General features: G+C 37.8%; 2 protein-coding genes across 2 annotated transcripts in view; both read right to left on the bottom strand.

Moving 5' to 3' along the window:
* Positions 1-670: 670 nt before the first annotated feature.
* LOC148068875 (myelin and lymphocyte protein-like) lies at positions 671-11,141 on the bottom strand. The gene is made up of 4 exons (XM_087803292.1): positions 10,832-11,141; positions 3,439-3,606; positions 3,184-3,309; positions 671-2,154 (listed from the first exon to the last, which is right to left on the bottom strand). Exons 1-4 carry the CDS (start codon positions 10,922-10,924, stop codon positions 2,080-2,082), a joined length of 462 nt encoding a protein of 153 aa, XP_087659418.1. The 5' UTR covers positions 10,925-11,141; the 3' UTR covers positions 671-2,079.
* Positions 11,142-15,545: 4,404 nt separating this feature from the next.
* LOC148068874 (myelin and lymphocyte protein-like) overlaps positions 15,546-18,570 on the bottom strand; it is a 13,031-nt gene continuing 10,006 nt past the window's right edge. Inside the window, exon 4 of the mRNA XM_087802510.1 lies at positions 15,546-15,995. Within this exon, the coding sequence (XP_087658636.1) occupies positions 15,921-15,995 (75 nt within the window). The 3' untranslated portion in view covers positions 15,546-15,920. The remainder of the gene's footprint in view (positions 15,996-18,570) is intronic.

The following is an 18,570-nucleotide window of genomic DNA, read 5'->3' as shown; positions in this document are numbered from 1 at the left end:
GAAGCTTCATGAAACAGTGTCATTATCTTCAGAGTCCACTAGATGGTAGTGATGTGTTGATGAAGCTTCATGAAACGGTTTCATTATCTTCAGAGTCCACGAGATGGTAGTGATGTGTTGATGAAGCTTCATGAAACAGTGTCATTATCTTCAGAGTCCACTAGATGGTAGTGATGTGTTGATGAAGCTTCATGAAACGGTGTCATTATCTTCAGAGTCCACGAGTTGGTAGTGATGTGTTGATGAAGCTTCATGAAACAGTGTCATTATCTTCAGAGTCCCCTAGATGGTAGTGATGTGTTGATGAAGCCCCATGAAACAGTGTCATTATCTTCAGAGTCCACTAGATGGCGTCTCTGCACTATTTTCCTTTGTTTTCAACAACTGTTCTAATGAAACATCATTTTTAAAGTGATGGCGCCACCTACTGACCTCTGAACAACATGACACTGTTTCACGAAGCTTCATCAGCAAATCACTCGTAACTAGTTACTTTCAGTCCAACACTGCTCCTCGTGCGCCGACACAGGTATGGACCTGGTTGCTCTCACCACTAGGGGGCGTTGTTTCTCAAAACACATACAGCAAGTCAGGAAATGAACTTTCATTGGCCTTGAAACAATCAAGAGGAAGTAAACAATAAAAGTAAACGTTTTAATTCACAGAAAAACACTTTTATTATGAAATATAACACGTTTGTTTTGAGGTTGAACACATGACTCCTTCACTGTCATCAAAAGATGATGTCGATCATTTTGCAATGTGTTCAATGAACGATGAAAGTCAACAATATTCAGTTCAGTCAAAATCTCATCAGTCGAATGTTCTGAGGATGGATTTATTTTTGTTAAGAATGAAACAAGAATCCATCCCATAGTTGCACAGATTCACTGTAGAACAAACAAATCATTGAAGACGTCTGTGAACTTTCAAACGATCAACATTTAAAAAATACTTCCTTTTAGCTTCATAGATTTTAAAGATTTGTTTCCTTCATCTTGTCCGGAATATGTAATATATATAATTATTTAATATAAATCTTATATAGTGTTAATGGTTTCTGAGCTAAACATGCACCTGAATGATGACCAAGAATCATCTGGAATCATCTCACCTGCATTAGCTTAAATCTGGTTGTTTTGATGATCAGTTTCATTTATCGTTGATCCGGATCTATTCTTATTTCATGTTCACGTCTCTTCCATCATCGTTTTAAAAGGCAGAGCATTAATATTCAACAGTTTCAGGCTCAACAATCACGATCAGATCGAGTTGAGCTTCAGCCAAAGCTTCTCTTTCTGATACTGTTTCCTTCAAGAGCTGCTGCAAACACTGAATTAGATCAAACTGTGGCCCTTAACTCTACTTGTGTGGCCCTGACTGTACTTATCTGGCCCTTGATCTCAGAGTAAAATTACTATTGTTCACAGGTTTGTAAGGAACTAAATAACAATTATGTTTTAGAATTTATTCAATTATTTGTTTGTTTTACCTGCTTTTCTTTTTCCTACTTGGTTTTTAATTAAACTCTAAAGTTTGCTTTTTTATATAATTTTAATGGTATAATATCACTCTTTTACTTACAGCCTTTGATCTCTTAGTTTGTCTTTGTGGCTTTAGACGTAATCTTCCTTTTCTTTTTCTAATGCTTTTAGCTTGACGGCCCCTCAAAACAATCACACTGTACGATGTGGACCCCTGAACAGATGTGTTCGCCCCGAAACAATCATCGTTTGTAGATTAAAATGGTGTTGATTCATGTTTGTCGTTCATTATCCGATTGTCAATTTAGATGCTATTTGTTTTTATTGAATTTGAGTCTGTGTTTGATATTAAAATAAACAAGTGTTTTTGAGTTAATGACAAAATCCTCTCATGTTTATTCTTCTCTTTATGAGATGATCTTTTTTTCTTTTTTTATACTTTGTGATTGAAAATGATCTTAAAATACTTTACTTTATTTGTCCTCACTATTTGACGCCTGATGATCTGACTTGTGGAGACTCACTATGGCTGTGTGTGCAATTGTGTTCTTGTAAAACACACACACACGTATGAAGAAGCTGCATCTGTTGATCTTCAGAAATATTTCCATCGAAGCGAAGACAGGACGGCGTGGACGAAGTACATGGAAACCGCCAGGTAAGAAAACACCTGTTGACACACAGAGACACAGTGAGACATTTTTTCCTTAACATTATGACCGCCTGTAATTGAACTCGGTAGCAGGTGTTTCATTCCGGAGTGGTCTTCGTGAACTTCTTAATAAAAGCTGTAACATTGTCTGACAGGTTTGAGATTTCTACCCAAGGAAAGCTTCAACGCTTCATGAAGCAGTGTTATGTTGTTCAGATGTCATTAGGTGGCGCCATTACTTTAAAAATGATGTTTCATTAGAACAGTTGTTCAAAACAAAGGAAAATAGTGCAGAGACGCCATCTAGTGGACTCTGAAGATAATGACACTGTTTCATGAAGCTTCATCAACACATCACCACCATCTAGTGGACTCTGAAGATAATGACACTGTTTCATGACGCTTCATCAACACATCACTACCATCTAGTGGACTCTGAAGATAATGACACTGTTTCATGAAGCTTCATCAACACATCACTACCATCTAGTGGACTCTGAAGATAATGACACTTTTTCATGAAGCTTCATCAACACATCACTACCATCTAGGGGACTCTGAAGATAATGTCAATGTTTCATGAAGCTTCATCAACACATCACTACCATCTAGTGGACTCTGAAGATAATGACACTGTTTCGTGAAGCTTCATCAACACATCACTACCACCTAGTGGACTCTGAAGATAATGACACTGTTTCATGAAGCTTCATCAACACATCACTACCATCTAGTGGACTCTGAAGATAATGACACTGTTTCATGAAGCTTCATCAATCACTAAATTTGATTTGATTTTTTCTAAATAAACCAACCTTCAGAGAATAATAATGAATAGAACAGAAACAATTTAAAACAGTAGTTTTGAAAAATTTGCATCAATCAAACATTTTTTTTTTAAAATGGATTCTAAAAGGAAAAACAAGAGAGAAAAACCAAGATCAAGATTCTTATTGAAAGTTTCCATCAATTCACATAAAACATGAAAAAAAAAAAGTACAACAACAACAACAACATTTAAAATCATATTAAAGAGAGATTTCTCACCACAGCAGCGATGTCAATCTGGTAGATCCTGAAGCTCTTGGTGGTTTTGTGGAGGATGGTTATGTAGGACAACGACACTGCAGCGCTCAGGTAGAACAGCACGGCAATGGAGTGGTAGACAAAGTCCTGTTGAGGGTCAAAGGTCATGTCAAGCTTCAATTCAATCTTAAATTCCTCATTAGTAGGTATGACTCTGACAAGTTGAGAGGAAACGATGATACACTTTGGTCAGGGGTGAACATGTGAGGGTCGTACCGCCGCGGCCCAACTGGACTTGCTCTGGTGACAGCCGGCCATGAAGAAGATCATCCAGAGGAACGTCATGAAGAAACAGAAGACGGACACGAACATGACCCAGCCCAGAGGGTTCACCGGGTCCACCTTGGTGGAGGCCACCAGGATCCACACAAGACCTCCGCAGATCTGCAGGAACAGAAATATTTCACAAACAGAAACGCTTCAGTGGCTGTTTTGGTCGGTTGCAAGAATGAGTTGATGCGTATCAGATGCAACGATAAGATACATAGTGATAGTGTAGTACAATGATATATGTGTAGTATTGTTGAGTACTTGACTCTGGTGTTGTGATAGTGTAGTAACAAGTATATATGTGTAGTATTGTCCAGTACTTGACTCTGGTGTTGTGATAGTGTAGTAACAAGTATATATGTGTAGTATTGTCCAGTACTTGACTCTGGTGTTGTGATAGTGTAGTAACAAGTATATATGTGTAGTATTGTCCAGTACTTGACTCTGGTGTTGTGATAGTGTAGTAACAAGTATATATGTGTAGTATTGTCCAGTACTTGACTCTGGTGTTGTGATAGTGTAGTAACAAGTATATATGTGTAGTATTGTCCAGTACTTGACTCTGGTGTTGTGATAGTGTAGTAACAAGTATATATGTGTAGTATTGTCAATTTCCCCAAGTTCTCAATCAACCTCTGTATGTTTCTGGACTGTGGGAGGAAACCGGAGTGTCTGGAATAAACCCACACAACACTGGGAGAACATACTAACTCCACATAGAAAGGTCACAAGTTGGCTTGGCCTGTCAGCGAACCAGCAACCTTAACCACTGCGCCACCGTGTGCCCTATGTTATTGGAATATAAATCATAAAATAAATAGAATATGATTTAATAGCCAATTTAAATCACCAAAGTTCTGTTGCATATCATACCATATGTCATACAAAGGTATATAAATATAACATTTGTTTTTCGTGAAAAGACTAGTGATGTGTTGATAAAGCTTCATGAAACAGTGTCATGTTGTTCAGAGGTCAGTAGGTGGCGCCATCACTTTAAAAATGATGTTTCATTAGAACACTTGTTCAAAACAAAGGAAAATAGTGCAGATACGCCATCTAGTGGACTCTGAAGATAATGACACTGTTTCATGAAGCTTCATCAACACATCACTACCATCTAGTGGACTCTGAAGATAATGACACTGTTTCATGAAGCTTCATCAACACATCACTACCATCTAGTGGACTCTGAAGATAATGACACTGTTTCATGAAGCTTCATCAACACATCACTACCATCTAGTGGACTCTGAAGATAATGACACTGTTTCATGAAGCTTCATCAACACATCACTACCATCTAGTGGACTCTGAAGATAATGACACTGTTTCATGAAGCTTCATCAACACATCACTACCATCTAGTGGACTCTGAAGATAATGACACTGTTTCATGAAGCTTCATCAACACATCACTACCATCTAGTCGACTCTGAAGACAATGGCACTGTTTCATGAAGCTTCATCGACACATCACTACCATCTAGTGGACTCTGAAGATAATGACACTGTTTCATGAAGCTTCATCAACACATCACTACCATCTAGTGGACTCTGAAGATAATGACACTGTTTCATGAAGCTTCATCAACACATCACTACCATCTAGTCGACTCTGAAGACAATGGCACTGTTTCATGAAGCTTCATCGACACATCACTACCATCTAGTGGACTCTGAAGATAATGACACTGTTTCATGAAGCTTCATCAACACATCACTACCATCTAGTGGACTCTGAAGATAATGACACTGTTTCATGAAGCTTCATCGACACATCACTACCATCTAGTGGACTCTGAAGATAATGACACTGTTTCATGAAGCTTCATCAACACATCACTACCATCTAGTGGACTCTGAAGATAATGACACTGTTTCATGAAACTTCATCAACACATCACTATAATCTAGTGGACTCTGAAGATAATGACACTGTTTCATGAAGCTTCATCAACACATCACTAGAAAAAAAGCTGTATTTAATCACATCATGGTCACTGTGCTATACACTGTTCATCACTTCTCAACGACACGTTGTCATTTGTGCTCGACACAACGAGGTGTGTGTTCAAACGTGGCGTCTCCTCTCGTCAAGAACCGTCGCCTCCCGGTGAACTTCCATGTCGCCCCTCCATAGATCAATAAAACAGCGTCTTGATCAAACAACAGCGACTGTTATCAAGCTCACATCGAAGGAGTGTTTCTCTCCACACATATAATTCTTTCATGGGAATAACAATCGGCCGCATTCTTTCTGGAGGAACTCGATAGCGCCTGCCGGGCGTGGCTCCTGGATTTCACTGATTGAATAGTTAAGATTGAATTTCAGTCACAGTCACCAGTAGCTGTAGTCATTTCTGCAATAGTGTGATTGTACATTTGTTCACGAAACGAATTAAAGGCTCTTATTGAACCTGAACAATTCTCTCAGAACATCAATGTTATAAAAACATTGTATTTCAACTCTGCTTTGAAGCAGTTTGGTTGTCACACGGTAACATAACGTCATAACATACATCAAACAGAATAAACAAAAATTATTAAAAAACAACTAAAGGTAAACAATTAACAACCTGTCGTCTGCACCAGAACATCAGAGATACTTTCTACACACTCATCACAAACACACACAAAGACACTGCATTAAAAAAACAATACTTCAAAAAAATCGAGATCGAACCAACGAAACCACGTGTCCAGGAAGTTCAAAACAAGTGAGTCAACATGAAATATTAACATGTCATGAACGTGGATTCTTGTGTTGGCAACGATGAGGGTCGTTTTTCTCAGCGCCTCGAAATCATATCCAGAGACGACAGACATGATGACGTCACAAACCAATGTTAAAACTATTATAAAATAGATAAAGATTAAGAAATAAAGAAAACACACAAGTCAGCGCCCTCTACGGGCGAAGAGGGTGAAGAGCGATTCAGTGAAGTTTCTCCAAGTCGTCCGTATTATATCTTAAAGGGAAACTAACAGGAAACTCAACTCTCCTGACATGAAGTAAATGTTCTCCAAGACGCAGTAACTTCTCATCATGACCATTTTTTACACTTTATTACTTTATAAAGTTGCTCTGAAATCTGGACGAACGAGAGGTTACGAGAGTCCACTATGACGTAATAATGGCTTCACTCCTCCAGCTGTGATCACACTTTGTTTACACAACGAGTCCCTTGGATGTGGAGACTTCCCAGATGGATGACACACGGTGACAAACCTCCATGCTTGAGATTTCATCTCCAGAAAAACAAAAAGTGTTTTCAGTGGGCGGAGCTTAAGATCATTTTTTAATGTCAATATTTCAATGAAAAGAGAGTTTTGTACAAACACACACTGATGATACAATAGAGTCACACATCACAACAACACACACACACTGATGATACAATAGAGTCACACATCACAACAACACACACACACTGATGATACAATAGAGTCACACATCACAACAACACACACACACTGATGATACAATAGAGTCACACATCACAACAACACACACTTATGATACAATAGAGTCACACATTACAACAACACACACACACTGATGATACAATAGAGTCACACATCACAACAAAACACACACACACTGATGATACAATAGAGTCACACATCACAACAAAACACACATACTGATGATACAATAGAGTCACATATCACAACAACACACACACACACTGATGATACAATAGAGTCACACATCACAACAACACACACACACTGATGATACAATAGAGTCACACATCACAACAACACACACACACACTTGTGATACAATAGAGTCACACATTACAACAACACACACACACTGATGATACAATAGAGTCACACATCACAACAAAACACATACACACTGATGATACAATAGAGTCACACATCACAACAAAACACACACACTGATGATACAATAGAGTCACATATCACAACAACACACACACACACTGATGATACAATAGAGTCACACATCACAACAACACACACACACTGATGATACAATAGAGTCACACATTACAACAACACACACACTGATGATACAATAGAGTCACACATCACAACAACACACACACACTGATGATACAATAGAGTCGCACATCACAACAACACACACACACAGATGATACAATAGAGTCACACATCACAACAACACACACACACACACTGATGATACAATAGAGTCACACATCACAACAACACACACACACACACTGATGATACAATAGAGTCACACATCACAACAACACACACACACAGATGTTACAATAGAGTCACACATCACAACAACACACACACACACACTGATGATACAATAGAGTCACACATCACAACAACACACACACACTGATGATACAATAGAGTCGCACATCACAACAACACACACACACAGATGATACAATAGAGTCACACATCACAACAACACACACACACACTGATGATACAATAGAGTCACACATCACAACAACACACACACACACACTGATGATACAATAGAGTCACACATCACAACAACACACACACACAGATGATACAATAGAGTCACACATCACAACAACACACACACACACACTGATGATACAATAGAGTCACACATCACAACAACACACACTTGAATCAACACATCATCCCAGGCATTGAGCAAATCCTTGACATTGAAAAAAGGAATTGTTTTGAATGTTTCCGTGTAAACAAGTTTCAATACTCGGCTCTCATTCCTAAAAAATCAGTTTCTCCTTCTTAAGTACATGAACAGTTTTTCCCTTCCAGTCTTGATCAACACCCGACACAACAGGAACACAACACCTGCTCGGATCCACAACTGAAACCTGAGTCGCTTGAATCCAGTCCTGCAGGAGCTCTGAGATCCTCCAGCGTTCAGAGAAATGTTCGCCTTTTGTCTGATGATGGCAGAGATTCGGGTCACGTGGCTTCGTTTATAGAAATATGACCGAAATAAAATCAGAATTTCATTGTGTGTTTTATAAAGTAAGTAAGTAAGTTTTATATATGAATATTGTCCATGGAAGGGCCAAAGTGAAAGTAAAAATGTTATATAAATATTATTTGATCTGAATTGGACAAAGTTAAATCAGGTAAAAAGTAAGTTAAAAAAAAAGTTAAGAAAAAAGATGAAACTAATGGCATGTTACTATTTTTACCAAAAACACATGTAATACATTTGCATAAAATTAAGCATAATTAAAATTTTCAATTTTATGTATTTTTAATAAAAACAAAAAAAAAGATTATGTTGAATGAACCATTAAGATTTTCTTTATTAGTTATTTGTTGTTTGATATATTTTAGTTTTTTAATTGAATAAAAATGCATTTACATACATAATGGACTCTCGTAACCTCTCGTTCGCCAAGATTTCAGAGCAACTTTATAAAGTAATAAAGTGTAAAACATGGTCATGATGAGAAGTTACTGCGTCTTGAACAACATTCACTACATGTCAGGAGAGTTGAGTTTTCACATTAGTTGATCTTTAAGCTAAAATAGTATTTCTGGAGGTTCTTGACATCTTCCTAAGTTAGTATGTGAACATATGGATTTGTACATATTTTAATTTCAATCCTTCTTATTCCCTTTTTCTCTGGACCTTTTCACAAAGTAAGACAATTTTGTGGAGCCATCACTGGTCTATGAGAAATGAAGATCAGGCGGACACACCTACTATTTTAAATGTATGTATATATATATATATATATATATATATGTATAACTTTCTTTCGTGAAAAGGTCCAGAGAAATAGGGAGTAAGGAGGATTGAAGACACCCATTGAAATTAAAAGATGTACACATTGATGACATTTCAACCATATGTTTACATACTAATTTAGGGAGATGTCCAGAACCTCCAGAAATTCTATTTTAGATCCACTAATGTGGAAACTCAACTCTCCTGACATGTAGTAAATGTTCTTCTCTCCAAGACGCAGTAAGTTCCTCATCATGACCATGTTTTACGCGTATTACTTCACAACCTTTTGTACATCTGGAAACTTACCAACGATTAGATCAAGAACGGCTGACGATTTTTCTTTCAAGTGTTTTCTTGTTTAATCAGCCGCAGTAAAAAGAGCATGTGAACGGCACCTTTGTTGAATCTGCCCCTCCCGTCTTCCAGTTGTGATTAAAAACACTGAGCATTGTTCCTGCTCCGCCCCTGGATGACATGTTCTGAAGTCACGATCCTGCTCCGGATCAAAAGGTTACTTCGTGAACCTTCGTGGAGCAACTGGATGATAGAGATTCATCCGTTCTTCTGCTGGTGGTTTCTCTCTGGGTTTTCCTAAATCGATGATACTGTAGTTCTCAAGAGATAGTATTAATAGTATTAATAGATAGAAGTATAACGCTCAGAAACTCTGGCTGCCACTAAAATAAAACAACTTTAGGGTCAATTCTAGAAATTAAGTAAACACAAAAAACATAGCTTAGCTATTGTAGCAAAAATATCCCAACATGGCAAAAATGTTCAGGGATAATGAATAAAAACTCTTGATCCAAAAGAATGTGAGTATTTAACACACACTGTAAGTCACTTAAGTCACTGTAATTAAATGAGGATATTGATATAACCTTCTCTGATCAGGAACATTTCGGCTAATGTGTGTAAAGGAGCTTGATTTCAACAACAAAGATGATACGCTGAGAAGAATGTGACCAACGGTAAAAACAAATGTGCCATTAAAGTGAGTTTAATCAATATTATTGCTTTTGCATTAAGACCCAACATGATGATTTATTATTGGCTCACAATATCATAATAATCAAGAGTCAATTTCACAAGTGAACTGAACTGAACTGAACAAGGAAAACTCGTTTCACTCTCCAGAAGGAAAATGTTAAATAACCTGCAGATTATTTTTTATTTTCATAATCAAACAACACAAAACAACACACACAAAGAAACATTACATTTAAACAATAATAATAAAAGATCATCACGTAAATAGAAGTGAAAAAAATAAAAATAACAATAGCAATAATAAATAGATAAGTAAAAAAAAAAATACTATACTAAAATACTACAATTTTATATTTTTCTAATTGAATTTGTTATTATTATAATTGGTCAATTAAACTAAACTTTTATGAACTTACAGTATGTTATATTCTCAAAAAATAAAAATCTCATGAGTAGATTTAGTTCCAGAAAACTTGATCATGACCCAAAAAAATAAACCTGAAATAAGATCCATTTTTAAAGTGTCATTCAGTGAAATACAAAAGGCAATAACGTCGCATTTAAGAATCAAAACTGAGTCAAAAATGCACAATCAATGAAATGTAACCTTCAAAGTCCCCGGCGACGACTCACCAGTTCCGGCAGGAAGAATATGTCTGGGAAGGTGGTGCAGATCCCGAGTCCTTGAGGAAGGGTCTCCATGGGGGTTGCGGCGGTAGCGGCCATCTTTGGAAGAGGTTCTTGAGCTAACGGAGCAGCGGCAGGTGTCCCTGAACCTTATGGGATACGTTTGCAGTCGAGCTCGTCCTGTTGTTGTGAGCAGGCGCAGACACGCCCAGTCTTCTCCGGAGTACCTGAGAGGCTCGTCGCTGCTCAGCAGGTGAAGAGATTGATTTTCTGAGACCACAGGAATTCAGGGCCTCGGGGAGACTGTGAAGCTGGAGTGAAGTTACAGACAGTTAGTGATACCAGGGCTGCGAGCTCGTATTTGTATTACACACAGGAAGTTTATTTTCAAAACAAATACACAATGGCGCCGTTTCCGAATCTTTAAATGAACCCGTGAGTCACAAACATGGTGGTCAGTTGACTCAGATTCACAATCAGACTGTGTCGAGGTTTGATTAATAAAATAGAAAGTAAAGTATCCAAATCGATCTTTGTGTAAAAAAATGGTCATTTTATTTTGAGACCTTTCTGTTTCCTGAGTCTAATGGCGCCGTTTGCTCTCCCAGGAAATAACCTCCACAGCAGCAGTGATTGAAGTTGCCTCTTCAGCAGCAACAGGGGCCAGATTATAATCGTTAATCCATGTCCCTGAGTTTTTGTTCCTGTTTCTGTTTCTCTCCTCCCGTAGCGACTGCTTCCACAGAAAAATGTGTGAATGAAAAATCCAACATACAATCAACGTGAACTACTCCGGTTCATCTGCAACAGAAATAGAGCCGCAAGGTGACGACAGGTCATGTGACTAATTAACTAACAACAAACATCTTTGTTTGGATGACGACTTCATATTTGCATTTCATCTTTGCACAGCAGTTTGTTTATACTTTACGTGACGAAGCTTCTTCTTCAACCCTGAGATAACACGAGAGCTGCAGCTGATCCAGGATCTGCACCACGTCAACGATCCATGACCCTCCCTGGACTCTTCTATACTCTCTTCTCTCACTGTATCCTCCCTCACTCCTTCTCTCCGTCCCTCCGTCTACGCCACCATCCACCCTCCTAGCCGCTCACAGCAGGAGGCCGTCACTGGAGTCTGGTGCTGATCAAGGTTTCTGCCTTCTAAAGGGAATCTTTTCTTGACACTGCCACGCTGTGATTCACTCAGTGTTGAGCTGCTGGATCTGTTTTTCTTTTATCCAATTTATTCTGATTTAAACTGTCAAGTCTCGTGAGATAACGTCGTTATGATAAGACACTTGAAATTAAATTGAATAGAAATTGAAGGGTTATCATTATTTTGTGCTCACTGCTGCACGGACGTGATTTTTTTTTAACACACTTCATGTTACCCAACGGAACATCTAACATTTTCATAGATCATTTGCTGTGTCAAATAAACAGTTTCTAAATGTTCATGCGACCAATGTCATGCTAATATAGCGAACATGCTAGTTACCAAGGTCACTGGTGACCCACACATCTTTATTAAAACGGTCAAAACACGGAGTCCATTCTAGTCGCTCCAACACGACGTCACTTCCGGTTCTTATACATCGCTTCGTGGAGAAAGATGGACAATCAAGAGTGTGTCACGGGTCGTTTATTCGCCGCTCCAAGTCAAACAAAATACAAGCTTTACGATCGCGACCGGACACACGTTCTCCCGGCGACTGTACAGGTCAATAGTCCCGGGAGAAAAGGTCCCGATTTATAGAAACATCTATATTTAAGGCAAATTTCCCGCCCAGGGGGTCGTCCTTTCTGGCCAAATGGTCCTTTCAAGTTCCCTGTGTCAGGATCCCCCGTAGAGAGACATCCTGATTTGTTTTCTTGTAATCTAATCATTCAAATGTTCTCGGTGGGGGGTTCAGTCTTTTAGCCCCCCTTTCCCGGCTGTGTCTTGCTTCGTTCTTTGATCTACAATTTAAGGTGTGATTGGCAGATAAACAGATGTTTTAAATAACTGGTGTCGTATCTTTAATTCCGTTCAAGCTTGTCAACAGTGTGAATCAGTCTGGAGTGGAATGTTGATTGTGAATGTGTAGTCAAACGATTAAGCTCTTAGATCAAGCGAGTAATTTATACTTTATATTTTGATTATCGTTTAGCATTAATTTAAGTATGGTGTATACATATAGTGTATAATAATTTTAGTCTGACAGTATGTAATTCTAACTAGTGACATCTACTGGTATAACAAAGTCTAACAACTTATAATAACTGGTTACTTTCGTTAATACTGACGGTGTTTGTGTATGTTTGACTTGGACAGATTAAGAACAAATATATCCAAGAGATATTGCGCGAGAACGAAGAGAGGAACTTGACAGAACCCCATCTTAAGAGGCGCCTAGAGGATCCAGGATGACGGACAAAGGGAGACAAAGGGAGATTCTAGAACTTTTCCTCCGGGCCGTGAACCCCTCAGTCGACGAAGGATCCGAATGCCTCGGCTCCGCATGTCCAGGATCTCACGTACTTTGAATGCGAGTTGATCGTCCACAACGACAACGTTGAAGGTACGGATGTGGAGGGAGCTTGAGTCCGTCGGATTGATGACTTGCTTCAAATGGTCCAACAAAGTTTACACGTCTTTTTATTTTTGTTAAGCTTTTGAGGGATGGAATACTTAAGCCCTGCACATAATGTGCTCCTGCCACAGAAAAGATAACTTCGATCAAAGAAAACAATTTGGAAATGTTATTTTTTTTAAATTAAAGTAACTGTTTTGTTATGTTTCTCTTTTATTTGTGGTTTTATTTTGTATAGTTACTGTTTTCTTCCTTTTCCTCCCACATAATGGCTGGATCAGTGATCACCTGCAGCACAAGAACCTCCAGTGTGTCCCAGATCAACACACGTGTGGTGATTGGCTGCGTTTCTTTGCTGGTTGTCTTTGTTCTTCTCTAGATCAGTGCCTTCCTTGTGCCTGTTTTAGTTATTGTTACTAGCGAGTGTTTTCACCTCCTAATTTCTCCTCTGTTCTTTGCTGTGCTGTGTCTCAAATCACATCCTTCTCTTAGTGCACTGGTTAGTATCATCAGGATAGTGTACGTACTAACTAGTAACTAATCCTCCACAGATAGTATGTCTCAAATCAAACTCTGCTGCTACACACTAACAGGAAATGACGCAACAGCTTCTTCTTCTACTACTATTTAACCATGATTTCAACCAGTTGTAGGAACACTATCGCCACCTGCTGGCAGCACGTTTGGTTTGGATCAAGAAATATGAGAAACTAAATATTGATGAGATATTTACGCCGGTATCAGCAGTGAAGAAGTGTCATCCTCGTACTGCTGCTGAAAATACACCTGTAAGTATACGTATATATATATATATATATATATATATATATACATATATGACCTAAATTTACAACGTCAACGTCACTAAGATGGAGTCGTTTAGTGTAGAAAGTGTCCATTGATCCATTCTCAGTTTTGTGTGTGTTTTAGTGACAATTTAGTAAGTGAGTAAGTAAGTAAGTAATATTTACTTATATAGCGCTTTTCGAGACCAGGGTCACAAAGCGCTTAAACAATCAAAACAATACTCAAAAAAGTACATACTTTAAAGATCAAGATAATACTGAGAACAACACAGGAGTTCCAGAAATTCAAGGAAAAGCCTGAACAAATAGAAACGTCTTAAGATGTTTCTTAAAGGAGTCAGTAGATCCATCAAGAGCAAAGACAGAGAAGATGGTTCCAAAGCTTAGGAGCAACAGCCTGAAAAGATTTCTCTCCTCTGGTCCTGAACCGTGTGCGTGGAACCATAAGTAGATTCTGATCCACAGACCTCAGAGCCCGAGCTGGGGTGTAAGTCTGGATCAGATCACTGATGGAAGGTCTGACCATGAATAGATCTGAAAGTAAGAACCAGAATTTTAAAGTTGATCCTGAAAGAAACTGGAAGCCAGTGAAGAGTTTTAAGGACCATGGAGCACTACATTTCACATACTATTGAGACGCACTTATGCACTAAAAAGTTTAAGTACACAAGTATGCCATTTGAGACACAGCTCTGGTTCTCCGTTCTTGCTTTCCTGTTTTATTCTACGGTTCGGTGGACGTTTTGGACATTTGGACATTTTGAGTGATATTGGACTCGTTTATTATTAATTATTTTTTTGAACTTTGATAGTTTTGTGTTGGACTAATTTATATTAAATTGTAAATTCTTATGTTCCTTCGTCTGCTTGAGATCTTTTTCTCGCACTTGGGTTCCGCTCCGTACAGTTTGTGACATCTTTGTTTTTATTGCAGTAACTTTTTTTTTTTAATTGAAATATTTTTTTTGTTGACTAATAAAGAAATAAACCTTCCTTCATAAGCTTCTTTACTTTTCACCTATTTTTTTCAAGTGAGGACTTCAGCTACTGACTTAAATAGGAAAGTGCTTCACAAAGCCTCATTAACCATCTCTAGGATATGTGATGTCAGATACACATTCCTTGATTACTCCAGCAAGAATTCATTATGGTAAGTGATCTTGGAGTCACCTTTCCAGGGTGTCCTCTTGCCTAAAAACACTATTGTGTTGGTCTTTATCCTCCCTGAGGGCAGAAGAGTGCACTTGGAGGCCACTTGTTGACTTTGTTGGCGGAAAACTTGAACAACAAAATCAACCTTTTTCACCACAAAAGCAGACGAATCAATGTCTCTCTCAGTAAATGAGCCATTAAAGTTAATTTATTTCACTCTTCATGCAAAAATCTGCAAAGGAATCTATGTACACCGTCTTCTCAGGACTTAAATGTGGAATCATTCATTTATTAAGTGATTTATAAAAAGGAAATTTAGACATTGCTGTGAACAAAATTAAAATAAAAAAAAAAATCAATAGCTTCATGATTTTTTTTTTTATATAAATATTTGTTTCTAATTGAAATTAAATCAAATGTCAATGTTGTGTAATAGTTTTATGATTGTTGTTGGAAGTAAAAAAAAAAAGTTAGAAAATGTATCCAGTGTTATACTTCATAGTAACAAAAGAAAGAAGTGAGTTAATAGTTTTTGTTGTTTTTTGGGTTCATCTGGAGAATTCAGGCTCTTTTCCATCTCAATGCAGAGAAGATGGTGTGGAGGAAGTAGAGGAGCGTGGCCACGTGCGACATCACCTGTGAAGACACAAATTACATTAGTATAAATATTGTATTATATTGTTTTAGTTCATTTGTTTGTTTCTAGGTTTATTTTTTCTTGTATGTGTTACTCTGCCTCTTATTGTGTGTCCTTGTGTGTGTGGCCTTACGCTATAATTAAGCGTGTTTCTCTATTTTAAAAATATAAAAAATACATTTAAAATAATTATTTACCATAATATTGTAATAATAATATTATTTTGATGACATCTATTTGATATTATTTCTTCTTTATTTTTTTTATTTTTTTCAAGATTTAAATATTATTTCTTTGACTTCATTCTTCATTTTGTCTTTATCTTAGTTTGACAATGTTTACAAGATTTCTAGTGTGAATTCTATAGTGTTCATGTTTAAACGTGTATTTCTGTAATTATATTTATGTTTTGGGTTTGTCCCAGGGAAACGTTCAAATTCATGTTTATGTGAAATTTTTTGTTATTGTGAAAAAAACTACTGATGTATTGATGAAGCTTCATGTCATGTTGTTCAGAGGTCAGTAGGTGGCGCCATCCCTTTAAAAATGATGTTTCATTACAAGAGTTGTTCAAAACAAGGGAAAATAGTGCAGAGACGCAATCAAGTGGACTCTGAAGATAATACACTGTTTCATGAAGCTTCATCAACACATCACTACCATCTAGTGGACTCTGAAGATAATGACACTGTTTCATGAAGCTTCATCAACACATCACTACCATCTAGTGGACTCTGAAGATAATGACACTGTTTCATGAAGCTTCATCAACACATCACTACCATCTAGTGGACTCTGAAGATAATGACACTATTTCATGAAGCTTCATCAACACAACACTACCATCTAGTGTACTCTGAAGATAATGACACTGTTTCATGAAGCTTCATCAACACATCACTACCATCTAGTGGACTCTGAAGATAATGACACTGTTTCATGAAGCTTCATCAACACAACACTACCATCTAGTGTACTCTGAAGATAATGACACTGTTTCATGAAGCTTCATCAACACATCACTGCCATCTAGTGGACTCTGAAGATAATGACACTGTTTCATGAAGCTTCATCAACACATCACTACCATCTAGTGGACTCTGAAGATAATGACACTGTTTCATGAAGCTTCATCAACACATCACTACCATCTAGTGGACTCTGAAGATAATGACACTGTTTCATGAAGCTTCATCAACACATCACTACCATCTAGTGTACTCTGAAGATAATGACACTATTTCATGAAGCTTCATCAACACATCACTACCATCTAGTGGACTCTGAAGATAATGACACTGTTTCATGAAGCTTCATCAACACATCACTACCATCTAGTGGACCCTAAAGATAATGACACTGCTTCATGAAGCTTTATCAACACATCACTACCATCTAGTGGACACTGAAGATAAAGACACTTTTTCATGAAGCTTCATCAACACATAACTACCATCTAGTGGACTCTGAAGTTAGGACACTGTTTCATGAAGCTTCATCAACACATCACTACCATCTAGTCGACTCTGAAGATAATGACACTGTTTCATGAAGCTTCATCAACACATCACTACCATCTAGTGCACTCTGAAGTTATGACACTGTTTCATGAAGCTTCATCAACACATCATTACCATCTAGTGGACTCTGAAGATAAAGACACTTTTTCATGAAGCTTCATCAACACATCACTACCATCTAGTCGACTCTGAAGATAATGACACTGTTTCATGAAGCTTCATCAACACATCACTACCATCTAGTGCACTCTGAAGTTATGACACCGCTTCATGAAGCTTCATCAACACATCACTACCATCTCGTGGACTCTGAAGTTATGACACTGTTTCATGAAGCTTCATCAACACATAACTACCATCTAGTGGACTCTGAAGTTATGACACTGTTTCATGAAGCTTCATTAACACATCACTACCATCTAGTGGACTCTGAAGTTATGACACCGCTTCATGAAGCTTCATCAACACATCACTACCACCTAGTGGACTCTGAAGATAATGACACTGTTTCATGAAGCTTCATCAACACATCACTACCATCTAGTGGACTCTGAAGATAATGACACTGTTTCATGAAGCTTCATCAACACATCACTACCATCTAGTGGACTCTGAAGATAATGACACTGTTTCATGAAGCTTCATCAACACATCACTACCATCTAGTGTACTCTGAAGATAATGACACTATTTCATGAAGCTTCATCAACACATCACTACCATCTAGTGGACTCTGAAGATAATGACACTGTTTCATGAAGCTTCATCAACACATCACTACCATCTAGTGGACCCTAAAGATAATGACACTGCTTCATGAAGCTTTATCAACACATCACTACCATCTAGTGGACTCTGAAGATAAAGACACTTTTTCATGAAGCTTCATCAACACATAACTACCATCTAGTGGACTCTGAAGTTAGGACACTGTTTCATGAAGCTTCATCAACACATCACTACCATCTAGTCGACTCTGAAGATAATGACACTGTTTCATGAAGCTTCATCAACACATCACTACCATCTAGTGCACTCTGAAGTTATGACACTG

This window comes from Callionymus lyra, chromosome 11 (genome assembly GCF_982586985.1).
Source record: "Callionymus lyra chromosome 11, fCalLyr1.hap1.1, whole genome shotgun sequence".
Classification (NCBI taxonomy): domain Eukaryota; kingdom Metazoa; phylum Chordata; class Actinopteri; order Syngnathiformes; family Callionymidae; genus Callionymus; species Callionymus lyra.
The sequence above is the reverse complement of the archived record's forward strand: the minus strand, read 5'-3'. Positions and strand labels throughout refer to the sequence as shown.

Excerpts from the sequence above, each read along its gene's own strand:
- LOC148068875 (XM_087803292.1), bottom strand. The coding sequence starts at position 10,924 with ATGGCCGCTACCGCCGCAACCCCCATGGAGACCCTTCCTCAAGGACTC. Across the intron at positions 3,607-10,831 it reads TATTCTTCCTGCCGGAACTG|ATCTGCGGAGGTCTTGTGTG; the intron begins GTGAGTCGTCGC and ends CTGTTCCTGCAG. Across the intron at positions 3,310-3,438 it reads AGTCCAGTTGGGCCGCGGCG|GACTTTGTCTACCACTCCAT; the intron begins GTACGACCCTCA and ends GACCCTCAACAG.